This window comes from Pundamilia nyererei, unplaced genomic scaffold (genome assembly GCF_000239375.1).
Source record: "Pundamilia nyererei isolate P.nyererei 1_Seehausen unplaced genomic scaffold, PunNye1.0 scaffold00123, whole genome shotgun sequence".
In the NCBI taxonomy this organism is placed as follows: domain Eukaryota; kingdom Metazoa; phylum Chordata; class Actinopteri; order Cichliformes; family Cichlidae; genus Pundamilia; species Pundamilia nyererei.
The window spans coordinates 313,099-331,520 of NW_005187524.1; the positions used below are offsets into that span (position 1 = coordinate 313,099).

The 18,422-nt window shown below is 41.0% G+C and overlaps 1 protein-coding gene across 2 annotated transcripts; it reads right to left on the minus strand.

The window, feature by feature from the left end:
• Positions 1–5,643: 5,643 nt before the first annotated feature.
• On the minus strand, positions 5,644–18,345 carry prox2 (prospero homeobox 2). 2 transcript variants are annotated; one of them, XM_005742712.1, is made up of 7 exons: positions 18,243–18,345; positions 14,425–14,583; positions 11,381–12,989; positions 9,524–9,631; positions 7,969–8,163; positions 6,091–6,280; positions 5,644–5,676 (listed from the first exon to the last, which is right to left on the minus strand). In XM_005742712.1, exons 3-6 carry the CDS (start codon positions 12,929–12,931, stop codon positions 6,113–6,115), a joined length of 2,022 nt encoding a protein of 673 aa, XP_005742769.1. In that variant the 5' UTR covers positions 12,932–12,989; positions 14,425–14,583; positions 18,243–18,345; the 3' UTR covers positions 5,644–5,676; positions 6,091–6,112. The 2 variants fall into 2 exon arrangements, with proteins under 2 accessions (XP_005742769.1, XP_005742768.1); XM_005742711.1 differs by lacking the exon at positions 5,644–5,676 and having other exon boundaries at positions 5,858–6,280.
• Positions 18,346–18,422: the final 77 nt, after the last annotated feature.

An 18,422-nucleotide genomic window follows, 5' to 3' on the forward strand; every position in this document is an offset into this window, starting at 1 on the left:
AGCATGTCACCATTTGTCACATGCCACTGGGGCACAAGTCGAGCAGCAGGTACACCCTCGGGTGTGTTAGGCCAGGAGGGAGTGCTGCAGCTGCCAGTCTCAGGCAGGTTCCCTCTTGTCCCGTGCTGTCCCCCTGGGACCAGCCACCCAAATGTCCCCAGTCAGTTGTCTGGGACGATTTGACCTGTGATCCACCCATCTGGAGAGAAGGCTGCATTCTAACGGCTGCTTAGTTTCCATCACCCTGAGGAGGAAGGAGTCAGATGATCAGTAAGTCCATCTGCGGTTTGAGATCCCCCCCCTGGAGACTTCGGAGTCCTAGAGATGTACCTGTTTTGGCTATTCGTGCCCGCTTATTCCCTGCATTACTTCAGACACCATGCTTTGATCCCTTCTCCCGTGGGATTGGTACTCAACAGGGGAATTCACCTGCCACCCCAGGTGAAGCCAGCCAAAGCCTGCTGGAGCGTTAAGCAAAGCATAGCATAGATACATATGTTATGTCTCTGTGACAGTGCTTATCATGAAGCTCAAGGGCTCCCATCCTTTACCCAATGGTTATATCTCACACAGCATTGGATCCATGTCTGATGCATATCATGGGTGACAACATAGTTGAAAGCCTGGAGCAATGATAGACATGTAAAAGTGTATATTGTATATTGAACTGCTCAAAGCAGTGTACACTGCAGCTTTTAAGTCGCTCTACTCTGCTGTGGCATTTGTTTATAGACCCTAGTAATTAGAGGCTGCTGGATGTGATGCAGAACCACATAGTGCCATACTTTCTGGATGTGGGGCAGCATATGGAGCAAGTTCCTCTTCTCTCTCCAGGACTTTTTAGACATGTCACTTGGGCCTTAATCTTGCGTTTTTCTGCACAAGGAGAGAATTGGAGTATCTGTGCCAAGCTGGCTTTTGTGCCCATGCAGTTTTTCCACCAACAAAGTCAATCAATAGTGCCCAGCATCAATATGTACACAATACACAAACACACAGTCACAGACAAGCACAGTAAAACACATACACACACACAGTTTACCTCAGTCCTATTTAGGAGTCCGAGCTTATGCTGTCTGTTATTCAGGCCACCGTGCTTTAGACCATTCCTTATTGTCATCATGCTTTTTAATTAGAAGAGAGTGAACTGGTGGATGGGGGACCATACCTCAGTAGTTTAGCCTTCCAGAGACTCAGGGACAAAAAGGGCATTTTTCAAGGTCTAAACCCACCCTCCCCTAATATGCTCAGCCATCTCCAAGTCCCCAGCCACCCTTGAGAGGGAAGCACAGCCTTCCATGTGCATAAAGTTGAAATAAACTGCAGTCTGTATTTTCATTGGGGAAAGTGAACCCAATTTACACGCTGCTCCATTGGAGATGAGCACTCTAGCGTACCCTAGCTGGTAATCTTGCCCAGATTCCCCCCTTTGTGTCCTGCATTATTGTTGAAATAAATAACCTTTCACTGCAATCAGTGTGGGGATCTTCACTTAAATTATCGCCCCACAGATAGCTCACTCATGATCTGCTTCTATATCCATTAACTATCCGGGAAAGTGATTTATTGGTGAAGGGTAAGAAAAAGGGAATGAGGAAAAGCAGAGGATTCGGTTGGGTTAGACAATAGTGCCCTCTACTGTCTGAAAGTGGATCAGTGTGACGGAGTGAAGACTGGAGTCCTGCACTGATAACATCTTCAGCGGTGATGCTGCGATGGAGTTTTAGGAACGGCTTCGGTATCTCTTGTAAACAAAAACCTTGTTATATCGAAGTCTAAAAATTCAGTTAAAATGCTCAGGCATGGCAGGATGAGCAGATTAGATAGATAGCAATATTAGCGCACAATGAAAAGGCCAGTGTATCCAATACTCTATTCAGAGAGACAGCAAAAACACAGAACTTTCATTTCAGATGGTAGCATGGGCATCATTATGCCCTCTCTCAGCAGCAATTTAAGCCAGGGCTCCACTACCTACCCCCCTCTTCATGCCTCCATCCCCTCCTCTGCAGTCCCTCCATCCCCACACTCCTGTGATGTGTCGTTACACGCTCGACTGGCTCCTCTTCCATGACAGACTGTTACTTCCTGGAGCGGAAACACATTTGATTGTTAACATCTGGGCCATTACAATTGCAAACTAGGGCTCTGTACATCAATCAGGAAGTGATTTCAAAACAAAGAGACCGTCCTCCAATCAATCTATTGGGAAGCGGGGGCATTACATGCTCCTGTAATCCCGGCTAATTAGCGGGATAATGGGAATGAGATTTATGAATCTGCTGAGGAGAGTGGAGGTGCGAGGGAACACTCAAATTAGCGGGGATGCGCAGCAGCCATTGCTGCAATAAGGAAGATGTGCTGTTGATTTTTTTTATAAACCTCTTGCTGCCTGGCCACCTTTGGCTTGGTGTCATTGTGAAGGAGGCATTACAGGGTAATGTACAGGAACTATGTAAGGCAGGGGTACAGTAATCACAAAGAGAACCAGGACTATAAAACCACAATCAGATTCTTAATGCTCCTGTTGAACATCTGCCACTTTGCAAAGGAATATGGTTTACATGTTATTAAACAACAGCACTAAAATGACCAACGTACTTTAAAGACTTTTTATATTAGATGTGTTTTTTTGCTTGCTCTTTGTATGGTTGTTGCTTCCTCGGTCCCTACCTAGCTCAGGTTTTTACATCTTTTTCCGCTAAAAAAATACCCACTTTGTGAGCTGTATAGCTACACACATCGGTCGGTGTTGGATTGGAGATAAAGGAGCTCTGATGATTTGAATGGGAAGATGCAGCCTGGTTGTCTCTGTCACCTGGAGTGCAGTGTATTCAAAAGTAAACATTTTGGGAGTCTTGACTTCTGGTTATATCATCAACGCCATTGTCTCTTCCCTGTCTCGCTTTATTGCCAGCTACTTAAAATCGATGATGTTAGGAAGAAAATTACAGTCTAAACTAATTTGATGTATAGTTTGGAATTTAAAAAATGTGGCAAACAGCCACCGGTCTCCTCTTTTCCACAGCTGTCTGTATGAGTGTATGAGAAAGATTATGTGTACGACACTTGCTGTGTGGTAGGCACTGTGTGTGAGGCAGTGGATCCCTGGAGGTGGCTGTCTTGGTGGGACCCTGAAGCCTCTTTCGCCCCAGCGGGCCCCGGGCCTGACCTTGCCCGCTGGCGGGGGGACATCTCCCATTAAAGCAGTGCATTGTGATAAGGCCATTTCTTTTCCTTCAGCATCCCTTTAATGTCATCCCTGAAATATGAAGTCATTAAGCGATATTAAAACAGTGCTGACAAACTAATTAACAGAAGACATTATACGGGATGGGCTCGATTAATCCGCTTTAATTGCTCTTTTAAATGGGGGCTCCAATTAAAATTAATAAAGATTTACTGGTGATCGCACCAAACTACACCAAGAAGTGGTTGTCTGAAGGGCAGCCTAAAGTCAGCGGCTTCCATTCTCAAGTTACACTCCCTTTTGCTCCGAGGGCCCTCCCTGTGCGAGGCTGCCAAAAAGCTCCTATCCACGAGCAGGAGATTAAACAGAGGGACTCTCCCAGTGCCCCCAGTCCCACAGCTCCTATTGTTTCTAGCTCAGGGGTCTTTGATCCTGCCTTTGTCTTTCCAGGACCCCGCTAAGGAGACCAGATCTTTTTTTTTTTTTAATTATTATTTTATTTTACAACGCACACACTGACAGTGCAAAATCATCCATGCTTCTCCAGCATCCAGACGCACATTTTGCAAATGAAAAATCTGTTATGGCAAAACATTTCATTCAGTACTTCATAGGGTCAGTTTGCAGTGTTTGCTGTCCTAATTCTCTTGGCATCCTCTCAGATTCTACACAGTGACAAGTGCACCCCTGTGTGGAGAATAGTGTGCATGACGCAGTCTGATGCTCGATATTTAATAGAATTAAACATTATATATGCAGAAACTTACATTTATAAAGAATTGTAGCAATTGGTAGGAATGTGAAAACATATTTGCATACAATATACACTTAAAAGTATTCAACTTACTCCGTCGGAGTTGAATCAGTCAAGTTTGGGTCAAAGCTGAGATGTATGTGCGATACAGCAGACAATCACTAGATGATGCTGTTACCCTTCTGTAAATACATTGCTCTATTTCTAGGAACTGAGCGATTGGCTCTGATTTTTCTTTGTACTGAAAACAAAAATCACATTGTCGAGAATTTCCACGAGGTTTAATCCAAACAAAAAGCATCTGCTTAGCCAGTGTTTTTCTTTTCATTTTATCACGTCCCCGTGCCTTTTACTTTCCATTTCATCTTCATTACACAGCGCGGCGTTTTATCTGAGATTCTCTAATACAGAACATAATTTCATATCGCGCCGTTTAAGTTGAGGCCTCGTCAGCCGGAGGCAGTTAAACAACTGAAGGTATTTTCTTTGTTTTCTTTCATTATTTCAGAGGTTACCAAGTCTTGTTCAGAAAATGTCACACAATAAATTAATTTGAGCAAAGCACTTTGGTCCAGTCGGAGGCATTTTAATTGAGTTGAGAATGTAAATCAATTTGCTGAAGAAGACTGATCTAATTGAAAAGAAATGTCTATTAAAAGATTAGTGAGGTTTATTGTCTCCAGTCTTTGTCATCAACCAATCCAACTAATGTTTTAATTTCCTTAATGTTATCATTTCTGATGTAATTGGTGCTTGGGTGCCTAACAGGTTTTCCAATTAAATGTTTGGTTTTGGGCACTGACATTTGAATCTCACGCAGCGGAGAGAAACACTCAGCCTGCACTTTCGAGCTGTTGTGCACGCTGCGGTCCACCTTTCTTTTTGAAATTTTTAAAACTTAAATGCATTTTGCAGCCTTGTTCCTAGAGTTTTACTAATGTAATTACCTGCAAATATTGAATAATATTATAAAAATTGTCTATTAAAAGCGACACAAAAAGGAGGTGGCAAATTTGGCATTTATTTCCCCGCTGTGTGTTTATATTAAGCCCGGGGCATCGAGAGTAGCCAATCTGTGATTTCTGTGACATCACCAACCTGCGTGCGTGCGCGTGGTGTTTGCGATCAGCGTGGTCTGAGTGGATGCCTGGAAGAAAGAGTCAACGGGTTTGTGGAATTTTGCTTTGGTGGCACAACTGCGATATGAGGTCACCTCGGGCATTAGTCATTAGGAGGGAATGCATTGTGGCTGTTTTTAAGACATGGCAGTTGTCCGCATCCGCACAATGAATGCAGGCCTTAGAAAGTTGACTTGAATTGGCTCTGGTGAACAATGTGAACAGCATAGTTTGGTGGGGCATTTAACAGCTGGCTGTTGGACGTGGATTAGAGGCACCTTAGGGGCTCAGTACTGGGCAATACTGCTTTCACAGGAGGGTTAAACATTTACAACCCCAAATAAAGTGTGTACCTGCTGCTTCTTGTGTCTTCAAATCATGAAAATATGCTCAATATAGTGGAAACTGTAAATAAGAAAAACCATAACACACTAGTTTATATTATAATTTAGTGCATCTTTAATTTTCATCATCATCCAATACAATGTCTGTGACTGAAACATCAGAAAATGATTGTTCTTTACATAAGAATCATACCTTTACACGTGGTAATAAAAAACACACACATTATTTTCACATGCTTTCTGTCAAGGTAGTAGTTTACAGCATACAATCTGAAACACAGAGTAAGTAAATATACAGTTACAAGACACACAGAGTAACAACAAAACAAAAGCAGAAAAATGGAATTAAAACTAAACTAATACCAGCATATCGAATGAGTTCCAAGAGGCTCAGGCTACGCTATGAATGAATACACATCTGTAAAACTTTATACACACCTACAAACTCAAAAAGCTCTCTAAATGTGTCGAGGCAGAATATATAAGTGAACACTACAAAAATCCACAAGAGCATTGCTGTGTGTTGTTTTCAGACAACAGATTCGTAACTCTTAAAATTGTGTGTGCGTGTGTCGGGGTGGGGGTACAAATTTCATCTACAGTTCACTTCACTAAGATACACTACAATAAATTATGATATAATACTGCCAAGTGACTAATTTCAAAAATCACCCATTCCTTCACCTGTACATTTCGCTACTTCAGCCTATAAGTAGGAAGACGTCTTGAACTCCTCCGGGACGTCGCTGTCCAGTTTACAGATGACCTTGTATATGGCTTTTTTCCACGACGGGTCTGAATCTTTAGTTGCAGAAATGGCGTTGTAAAACTCGTGCAAGGTAATCTCAGCAACCTCCAGAAACCTATCAGGGACCTGGAAGAGCAAAAGGAAGTGAAAGTAAGTCTAGTTAAAATCATGCTTAGTGGAGAAATGCTCTTTGTGTAAAGCTGTGTTGCAAATGTGCCAAAGCGCCTGCCTTCAGATTTCTCAAAGTCAAAAACATAGCATGAAGAACTGCGGTGCAAACTCTTCAAACACTCAAACTGATGAAAGGCAGCTCTACTCTTTGTTCTCTGCACAAAATACAATAAATGTAATGCTTCAATAATTAACTTTAAATTAGGGGCCTCTTTGATTAGCTTTTTGTGTTTTCTTGAACCTTAACTAATTATAGGTAAGCCTTCTTCCCAGGGATTCTTCTCAGCTCACCTAAATAAAGCATTAGTATGAATTTCAATAGGAATATGGCAAGAAGCTGAAATTCGCTCGTATAAACCTTCAGACGAATAAAGATAATTGTGGATAAGTAAAGATTTGGAATGGTTATTGCTGGGGGCAAGAATATGGGACTGATAGGATCCACAAAAACACACCAACAAATAAAGGCTGGATGCAAGTGATACTGGGAGGAAAACTATCCAGCAGTGCAGCACTTGTTTCCCATCCATTGGCCGGTTAGCACAACAGTTGTTGGCATAAGTTATTTTTCTTTCCCCTCATCTCCTGACACAAAAGCATCCCTGGGAAAGGAATGTCTTGGTCCCAAGGTAAAGAAAACGGTCTCATCCCTTTCCCACCAACCGGCCTTCTCCCTCGGAATCCACAGCGTCTTTCTCAGCATTCCGCATCAGTAGCAATCTCTGTCTCGCTCAGGCGTACTGGTCCTCTAATCCCAAGTTGTTTTAGTGGGATTTTGCGGCTTCCTCTTCCCACAGTTTGATAAAGCATCACTCTGGAGTTTAGATAATGGCTGTAAAGGCTGGCCAGCCACAGGTGCAGTGTGACACACAGGTCAGCACACAGACACACATGACTGCAGCCACATGTTGGAGGTCTGACATGGTTACTAATAATAGTTGGTAAACAATGAGTCAGCCCTGGCACTTTAAATGAATTGCTTGACATACTGGGAAATACACATTTTAGTGATGAGTTTGGTGAGATTTGTATTACCCTTACATCTGTCTGTAATTACAATTACAAGGCTACAAGCAGCAACTAGTTATCTCAGCCTACTCTGTAAACAAGGGGAACGTCTAGCTTGACGAAAAGTAAAATAAAAATCAGCTAATGCCTCTAAAATCACAAATGAGGTTAGGTAGATACATTCTTCACAGAAGAAGTTCAGAAGAAGTCATTTCAAGTGTTTCTTGGCCTTGTACGATATCCTCTTGGAGTTTCTGGAAACAACTGCGCAACATCAAGAAAATGCCTATTCCAGCATCCCAGTAAGCGATAACCTGAACAGTTTGTTAGACTGTCAACACTAATACGTTTTTGTTTTAAGCCTAGCATCTGCGCCCCTACAGTGTTTTGGAACCCCTTATAATAGAAGTTTCGGAAACACTGCTGACACAGTTTTACTTTCAATCCTCTGATTGCATTTTAGTCAGGATGAGCAGAAAGCTGGGACTGTAAACAATAACACGGACGTCCGCGTTCACAGGACGAGAGCGCTGCTTCTTTTGACTAAAACACCTCCTCAGCGAAAGCATCAGCAAGATTTGTCAAACAATGCAAACTGGAAAACAAAAGGTCGGTGACTAACAGGTGACACTTACGTGAAAGTCGTTGGCTTTATTGTAGTGCATGTTCAGTGCCCGGAAGAGCTCCGAGTCCCTGCTAACTGAGATGTCTTTGATGTCGGTGACGCCGTCAACGATGGCCTGGCGGGCAAACTTCTCCATCTGGATGTAGTAGAACTCCCTGAAGTTACTGAACCACTTGATCAGCTGAGAGGTGATGCAGCGATTAAACTGGAGGTGGAGAGAAAAGACTTGTTTGACATAATGTAAATTAGACCAAGTTCACAGCAAGAGACTGCCCTGCGACTGAAGCTGCAAGCTGAGAAGAAATGCTCCAGCCAATGAGAGTAGCTCAGGGGAAAGTGGCTGTTTTGTTGCTAACTCTGACCTTTGTCCTCCTTGCTTGAGCAGACAAATAAATGCAGATTTCTTGAAATGGAATATATTATTTCAGAATTCAATTACAGAACTCAATAACGAATCTTGATGCTTTTTAATTAAAAAGGTCTGGTGTTTTGGCATTAGCAGCCATTTCCATTATTGACTAAAAAAATTAATTTAGTACCCGTAGGGCAAAATGTCACCTAATGGTCTATCACTAGACGGAACATTAATTGCTCCAATCTTTTCCCACCGATGTCCGGGATGAAAAAACATCTGTCGGGGCTCTGTGTTTCTAAACTCAGTCTTGACATTAGTCTTGTTTTTCTATCTTGTCATCCAGAAAGACAGAAAAAAAATGCCTAAGGGCTGGGCAGGCATCAAAGACGCTTCTTCTCTCTGGTGTGGTGGGTGAGAAAGCGGCGGCATAAGGGCAGAAGGAAGCTTCCCTCTCATTGACTCGGGCTGATAGGATGGAATCAGACATTGGGATTAGGCGCTCTTTTGTTCAGTGCCACTTCCCACCACAGGATTGTAAGCAAGGAGGAGACGTTTGCAGGGCTGCAGCGACAGCATCCTCCCCCCTGACCCCAGGGGTCAGAGCAGATAGAGAGGCATGGGGCCCGCACTGGCTCACAGATCCAGGAGACAAAATAGGAGAGGAGATGGGAGAGAAAGTTGAGAGGAAGCAAGGAAAGGCAGTGAGTATTAGTTTGTGAGGTAAAAAGATGGAAGAAGAGGAGCATAGAGGCTAAATTAAAAATGCTAACACAAAGAAGGAAACAAGAGAAAGAACAAAAAGATGACATGAGACTGAAGCCAGAGCACACAGGATGTTGTGTTTAGGACGAGCTCACCACAGCCTGGTTGCTACCGCATAAGTCTCTTAATACCAACTCTCTGTTGACACTCAATAGCAATGCCTTGCCTACAGAGTCCTTTGTCAGTCCATTTGCTGACTGGAGTGGCTTTTTTTAAAGAGAGAATACCCCCGTATCTCCCTCTGCCCCCAGGACATACTAGCAGCTCAGTGCCTTTGTTTTTTAAGCCCTCTGCGTTTTTGTTTCTCTCCTCCAACACACTGCTGATTGTTTCTGCCCCAAACACACACTGACAAGTAGATACCAGGAAGTTAAACACAGGGCAAACCTTCCACAAACTGTTCGACATGTTAAGATATTTGTGTACGTGTACATATAAGAAAAATGACCTTGACATCAGGGAAGAAGGTTTTCAGCACGTTGGAGCTGGGGTAGCGGGTGTAGAAGAACATGAGCTTCGCCTTCTTCAGATGACTCGGGGTGAGGCCCTCCTGGATGTTCACGTTAATGTTAAGGAAAAAAACCCAACTGAGAACTATACAGCACAGCATACAGTCCCATGCAAAGTGATAGGAGACCAGAGTATTGTGTTGCCTCAATCTTCAGCTAAATTGAATTTCACTAAAGAACAGCTTGGCATTAACTAGCGAGTCAATAATGACCCTAACATGTGCTTATTGGCAAAACAGAATTACGAATTAGATTAGGGATTTTTAATTAGAGAGTGAAGCACTTCATGCCTGGCAGTTAAGACAGCTTGTTGTGAAATGTTTTGAAAAAAGGAGACGATTTTCTGATATAATTGAGTCGATTTAAAGGCGGCTTATGCTGCTGCGTGTTGGTTTTTCTTTTTTTTACCCCATGAAAAGCCGCAAAAATGAAAAAAAGAAGATTTTAAACAGCTTAAAATAATAAAATACAATAATTTAATGCCGTAAAGGAGTAAACAGTTTAACATGTAACAACATTTCCTGTAATTAACACATTCATAATTAATAATTGAAATTTTCTTTCTAGGTTTTCGCCCCCCTCCCATGGCAATAAAGGTGCTCTGGATCATTTCCTCTGTAGTCCACCATTTCGCCTTCGGTCATAATATTTCCTTATCAGGTCACCGCACTACACATTTATTAGGGAATCCTACCTTTGAAATATGAAAGTTTGATAAAAGATTTATGTGGTATTGTTCAAAGAGAAGCAGAGCTCTTTACACTGTAAAGATAAAGCAACTCCTGACAGGATCCACACAGTATTCATCTCTAATGCCCCGACAAGACAATCACAACACTTGTGGGATTTTCGTTTGGTTTTTTTTAGGATTATTTACTTGTTAATGAGCAGCACAAAATTAAATTACTTTCTTTCGTCTAAGGAAAAGAAAAATGAATATACACATTTTTTGAATAGCATCAATCGTGCATGCTGATGACCTGAAAAATGCATATAGTTTTCAAACAATACCCATTTTTCTTCTTCCCATAAGAAAAAAACCCAAAACTTGATTTTCTTTGAGTTCCTGTGAGGTACAAATACTGTTATCTTACACTCAATTTCAATCATGTACGTTCTGACAAAGGTATCCAACAACAAATGCTCAAGACAAGAGCTCAAGTGTTATGGTTTGGAAGCACTTGTGGTTTCCACCAGCACTCAGATGTGACCTTTTAGATGCACCCCTATCACTCTGATGATGGAGAAATAGATCCTGCACCTTTTCAAGTCTGAAAAAACCACGCTTCCTGAAACAGAAACCGATGCTTTCTCTGCCTTTGAAAAATTGGCTTTTGTTCCTGGCAATTCTTATCAAAGCCTTGTATTCCTTTTTATTTGTCTTTTTCTAGACTTAAAGTCATTACTCTGCTCAGATTAAAGAAGATGCTATAATTTTCTATGGGGTTAGTGAGATCAAAGAAAAAATTCTCCTTGAAGTTTGTTACTGGAACTGCTCATGCTGCAATGAGCCTCAACCGAGCATTGTTCAAATGGAGAAGCTGAAATATGTGGGGTTTGTATAAAAGAGAAGGTAAATATGGTCTATATATATGAAATTATCAAACATAATCTGCGCTGCGAGAGTCAGGTTTTCGCTTCAAATTTTGTTTGTGCAGAAAAAAGAAAAGATAAAGAGGAAGTCTTAAATTAATACATTTGATATTGCTAGATGTTAAAAATGAACATCATAAAGGTGATTATGTTTATAGATACAGATGCCATTCTGACTCAGCTGTTAGCGAGTGAAAGGATATGTTTAGAGACATATACGGGTTTCTGTCGGCCATGCCCTGCAGTTCACCGCACTCGATCTTGACGTGAGGGAGACACAGGTTGTCGACCGTCACCCCCCCAAGAGAGGAGGGACGAGCGTGATGGCCGAGGTGGCTGGATGTGACCTTGGATCTCATAGCAATGGTCTCCCAAGGCAGGTCGACTGAGTCTGGGGAGGTTCTGTCCATAGACGGGGGCAGGCAGGGGAGACCCCCGAAGTTGGAATGCGGCCCATATTTGAGAAGATGCTCGAGGATGTGGCTGTCGTGCAGAGGGGTACTGTAGCTGAATTGAAAGGGTGCCTGGTGCACAGGGTAGGGTCTCTTCACTGTAGGGGTGACGGAGCTCATAGGCGGCACCGCAGGCTTCCGTACCACCAGTGACAGCGCCTCGGTCTGGTCCTGTGGGCTGTGAGCCTCAGAGCTTTCGTAATATTCTAACGACCGGGATTTTATCCCGACTCCCTCCGCCTGGGAGTGGTCAAGGGCAGAGCTGGCTTGCTGGCTCTTCCTCTCTGCACCTGTGCTAATTTGCATCTCTGGTGACGAGCAAATGCGCTGCTTAGGGGACAGGTCGAGCCCTTTGGAGGACACGTTCTTGAACACCCGGTCGACACAATCATTAACAGCTCTGGCGAGCTCCTGCTTCAGTGTTTCCTGTAGGTTCTGACTTTCTCTTTGCTGTACCAGATAATCGGCTACTTTAATACGGTCCTTACACTCTGCAGCCACCCTGTTATTTTTCCTCTCAAAGTCATCTTCAGCGCTTATGTAATGTGACTCTGTGCTTTCTTCCAGGATGTCACGCTCAACACCAACTTCGGTCTCATCTCTGTCATATTCGGCTTCTTCCTGGTGGTAAACTTGAAGAAACTTTTCCTGGAGGTGGCGCAGGAGACGCTGCATGCTGTGGAGCTGTTCTTTCAGCTTGTGGCACTCCTCATCCTTGGTGTTGCAGTTATCACTGCTGCTGCTTCCAGGCTTTCTGCTCACCTGCGCTGAGGCGCTGTGTTCCTGATGCTGAGGCAGCCTCTGCTTGCGTTTGTTCTCCCTGTAAGCTTCTCTGGCCTCTCTGGTGTCTCTCGCCTCATTTTCAGACCTCTCACTGTCTCCATGCTGCCTGCTGTTGGGAGAGCCAACCATGACTCTGATAATGTTCTCCACTCTGGCCCTCTTGGCCTGCAGATGATCGGACATTGCATGCTCTCCCTCTGGGCTGGCTCCTGTAGGGGCGTGACCACTGGGCGATGCAGCTTCGACAGTGCTGTCCTTTGAGGAGACACTGCTCTGGTCCTCCTGGCTGCAGTCAGCGACAGCAGAGCTGGAGAGGTAGAAAGGGCTTTCATCTAGTGCCCTCTTGCTGTGGATTGTCTTACGGAGGAGTTGGGAAATGATGGATCCGTTTGAGTACGAGGCCAGAGGCTCATCGTACATGTTTCGGTGGAAGCACGGCAGCATGACATCAGCTTTGTCGTCCTCTATGCAGCCTTCACTCGAGCTGTGCATGCTTTGGTCAGGAAGACTGAGGTTCATGGTCTCTATTGGGCTTTACAGTACACACTGATGAATAAGATACGTAATACACAAGAATCTGAAAAGAGAGAAATTCAGACAATAAATTATAAATAATAACAACACCTCTTTACTGTCGTTAAATCCTGCGGGTGACCTTTTTTATATTAGCCTATGTGTTTATAAAAATACTTACCCAATACTTTTAAATGCTATTTTCTGGACACTGGGAAATTAAACATGCCTAGTAATGCTGTGGAATTACGACTATCTATCTATTATCTATTTATGTTTTCAATAGAATATATAAATGTGTGAAGAAAGCAGATAAATGAAAAGGTACAAAACATGTAATGCTTTAATTCGGTCTAAAACTTGATATTATAATTGTGATTGTGAAAGCAACTATATCACTATCACACCAACGGAAAAACAAGGAGACCGATGATATTTTCATAAGGAAAAAACAACCACAACAACAACACCCATAAATGCTGAGCTTATATAAAGGAGCATATTCTTTTATATCCTTTCAGCTTTGGATTGTAATAATGGTTGACACAAAGGTTAAAAAAATTGTGATAAAATCATGAAAGGTTACATTCAGGTCATGAGAGCAAAGCACTATGCAAAAGAAAGAGCTCTGTCTATACATTATTCACAAGAGAAACTACTCTGAAAATGTCTTTCTCCTTCTGATTTCACTCTAAGTAATAACAAAGATCATCAGTGCCGGTGAAAACAAAAAAGCTCATGGGGTGGAGACTGGCTTTAGCCACGTTTTGTCATAAAATACACAAATTAATCAAATCAATTTAAAAAAAATGTGAATAGGGATAAAAACCAAATTGATGGTTTCAAGGAGAGCAGGTTGAACTTTAAATGTTCAAGTCAGGAAGTCCCACCTGTGTCTGTTTCTTGCTTTTTATATGTGTTCACTACAGTGTGGCAAATTAAATAAATACATAAATGAATAAATAAAAATAAAAATTACACTAAAAAAATCTTAGGAGTAATTTCTGTATTTCCTTTACTCACAACAATTTTTTACAGCTTCTGCAATATAATGTAGCTGCAGTCCAACTGCTTGCTGGGCAAATTGTAATTTCGCTAATGCGCACTGCGTAAAAAAGGAGCATGCACTTGCAGTTTAGATTCATTTTAAAATGTCAAATTCATTTAGATAAATCTATAACAGATTAGAGTGCTGACGGGTTGTCTATAGCCTTTTTAATAAACATAACACCCACAAGAAAACACTCGTGAAACATTCTCTAGACAATAAATAAACACTCAATTAGTCGATCAAGACCTTCAATATTAAAACCATAAAACACGCATTTATTAGCTGTAATGTGTGTGAAAGAGTGACTATTATTAAGCTTATTAAATTATTTTAAAAAACCACTAAACTTGAAGAAAAGTGAGCTGCAGGCATGCGTTTTCACACTTGTAGGGTAGTGCAGCTAAACCACGGTTCGCAGACGGAGTGAGCGGCGGTGATGGGACCTTACCTGTTGCGCTGCGTCGCCGGTGTCGAGCTGCTGGCCTGCGCAGACTGTGAGTTGGATAGGAGAGTGCAGGAGAGTCGATGCGATGAGAAGGAAACTGAGCTGGGGCGTGGCCACATGAAAGCAAAGATAGTCCAGTCAACCCCACTCAAAAAAAAGGCCCTGCAAAGGAGGAACCACAGCAGTAATGTTGTGTAGTTTTCACTTCTCCTTATGCTTTATGCTTTTAAAATACTGTTTCGTGGCGTTGAGGAAACATTTATTTTCAAGTTTAACAGCAGCGATGCCCTCTGAGTAAAACATCGTTCTTTTTGTGTGGTTTGTGCACACATATTTAAGATGTTGATATTTTTGAAGTCAGTCTTTCACTTTGTTTCACTACTTGAATATTTTTAGGTGATGTTATGCCACAATATTGTTTGCCAAACTGTGATAGTGTTGCACTTATATTCATAACTTTAAAGTGTTCAGACATATATCCAAACAAGCTCGATGTATGAATAAGTGGCCTTTATTGGCCTATTACAGGTCAGTATGCTTTCATTTTTGCCCCTTTTGTACTGATTTAAAAACGTTTTTCATTACAGAACATAATTCAAAACAGAAGAGAAGAAAAAGTACTTTATATAGAAATGTTGTTATTGTATAGTTTGCCGAGCAGAACGGACTTCTTTTGTTTACAGTACTCTGCAACACCTATAGCAGGGCAGGTCTGAGCATCACAGCTTAGCAGATGATGATGAGACACTGCTCCAGTGTTGGCGTTCATAAATAATGAAATACATTTTCCCCTAAAAATATCAGATTTTTTTCATTCTAAAATCAAAGTGTTTGTTATTTGGTATCTGTGTTATTAATATTATTATTATTAGTAGTAGTAGTAGTGATGTGCAGTGAAAGCACTTGAGCTGGTTACACAACACCCCCACCCTTTACATCCAAATGTTTTATTTCATCATTATGTTTAATTACAGTGCAGGCTGTGGCAAGTTTAAAGACCCAGACGTAGTCTGATTTTTCTATTTTTTTTAAGTGGATCACCTACCCGATGAGCTTGTGAAGAAAGCAGAGGATGATGACTGTGCAGGGACATTTCTTTACCAGCTGTCAAGGAATGAATTTGCTCAGAGAAACTTTCACACTCACGGAGCAATATTAGAAGCCAGCTTACTCCTGCTATGAAAGTAACAGGGCCTAAAGGTAAGTTTTAAGAATCCGTGCTGGTTAATTGAGTAGACTACTTCATTTTCTCATTTTTGTATCCATTTAATTTTTCTATGTGTTGCATTGACAGGATCGGTCAAGATATGGCACACAGACTGTATGTGATCACAGTGCATAGTACAAGGGAGGCACAACCTCTTTCAGCTCTAAGATATCAGGATATAATGAAAAAAAAACATCTGGTGCTCGTCAGATAAGTACAACCTCAGGTCAATGACAAATGACATATTAGACCACGTCATTATTTACAGAGGCAGTGTGTGAAAAGCCTTATTGCTTCCACAGGAATTAACAGGGTAAGTAGCAGCCGGTGCTGCTTATCAAATGCATTTGATTAATTGATCATCAGCAAGTGTGAGCACCTATATAAAAGAAGAGGTTTTGGTAAAGTGCAGTTATGGAGCAGTCAGATCTAGTAACACTATGCCGTAGAGGAAAGCATCAAACATCACTATATCCCATCATTCATAAACTTGTTGAACCACTTTGGTAGACATAATGGGTAATCATTTTCTATTACGTCTTGTGGTTTGTTCAAATGCAGTTTTGGAAACCTGAGACAATCTGTCATGTTCTTTTTAAAGAAAAGAGGCCTTGTTCAGTGTTTTTTACGCCATTAATTTTAACATTTAGCATGCTAACTGAGGGCTGTAGTATCTGAAATGTAGCTCTTGGGTTATTTGCAGTTTCTCTGACCTTTGCATAAAATAACCTTGAGAAAGATAAGTGGGTATCTTCAGCGTTTTCCACTTGGAAACACTCTTTCTCACTGCAGAATGGATGAACTTCAGATTGTTTGGAAATGACCTCATAACCTTTGCATTTGGTTAGTCACACCTAGATGCTAACTGAATGCATGCAGTAAGGATGTACTTAGCTTTTCACATGCTACTTTTGCATTTTAGCTGAATTTTTTGTCAAATAAATAATAACACAGTCTAAAAAGAAATGCTTTGTTGTTCATCTGAGGCTGTGTTTACCTAATTTTGAGACCTGATAAGGGCCAGATGTTTTTTGATTATGCACTGATATGTAAAACTGTCTCATTTCAGAAGAAATCTCTAGAGAGGAAGTGTTGTGAGGAGCACTAGAAGACGAAGGCTGGAAGATTAACAAGTACTTCAATGGTTTTGTCCATTGCAGTAATTGAGTTTACTTACCTTCACTGAAATAAATCTAAGGGTTTTGACAATTAGTTTGCTGCAAAGACTCTGTATTGATATTATTTTGAATGTCTTGAATTTGAGGCTTTAGTAGAATCTCGTCACGTTTTTGGCTACAGGAGGTGAAGTTTAAAGTCTTTTTGAATCGACTGAGCCTGATGGGCTTCTGCTACAGCTGCTGATCATCTCAGAAAAGGTACAGAGAGTATCTAGCCAACATAAAGGAAACACGGGTCTATCCGTGTTGCTTTCCACCTACCTTCAGATATGCCAGTGAAGCATCCCAAATTACAAGCATTTTCAAGCTTGACGATACTTACCTTTTCACCTAGCATCCTCACATATATCATCATTTGTAAGAATAAGATAAGTTCTATGTGAAGAAAATTTAATGCAACTTAATAATTATATTCTAATTTAATCAATTATGTTGATTCTAATTTAATCAATTATGTTTATTAAATTAGGTCATTTTGATTCTTTTTTTTCTTTAAATAACATGGATGCTTCAGTTATATCTGTTTGCATGTCAAACAATGCAGTGAAAAATGCAAATACTTTCATAAATCCTTTGAAATAATGTTCAGATAGAGATAAAAAAAAGTTGACAGTGCAAAGCTCTGACACTGGGGACCTAAATTCAACCCCAGAGTTTGCCGTAATCTGATAACTACATAACTGTATATTTTTAATATACGGTTAACATATTATTTTAATGTGTCATTTGGAGAAGGCAGTTATGCTATACTGCTGTTTAATGGTAAACATGACAGTTAAAAATAAAATATTGATCTTATGATAACATTGTGTACATAGTTATACACTCACTTTAAGTACATATACTCACATTTTAGGTGTCAAATTAATAAATAATCATAGTCAATAATTTGACTGATGGGCTTTAAATGCTCGTTTGTTTCCATTTTTATACATACTGCATCAATATTCTTATTGTAACTTATTTTGGCCATGATACCAGACTATTGAAAACCTGGTATCACATAAACTCTTATGCAGTTACTACTGCAAGTCACACTACAGTCACTGTGAGTTTAATCACTGACTAGCCACCCATGTAATGCCAAAAAAAGAAACTCCACTGAAAGCTTTGTTTCAAACAGAATGGGCCTAAAACGACGGTGAATCTGTTACAAGTAAAACATGATGCAGGCCTTTATAAATGAACATAAGCCTCAACCTCTTAATTTTTTATTTTTTACTAAATAAATTACCACATTTGTCTTTAAATCTAAACGTCGTTAAAATCTTGAGGATAAAGGAGAAAACAGGAGAAGAACAGTGAAAAAGTTGAATATTTTAGGTTAACTACAGATTTAAATATTTAACCAAAAAAATAATTATCTCATTACGTTTTTTTTAAAGCTCACCAAGATAAGCTTTGTCAGGTGAAACCCTAAATTATCTGTACCTTACCTTAATTTATTCAGTTCTATATTACTATTTCCGCGTTTACGTTGAAACTTGTTGGCTGCCTGCGGGTGTATTCATGGGTGTACTGTGCGTACACAGTTGGGGGAGTAAAGGCTCGGGGGGGCAGTATGGACTCCCCTACTCCCCCTCCAGTAGGAACAGTTGGTTTATCCCATAGTACTT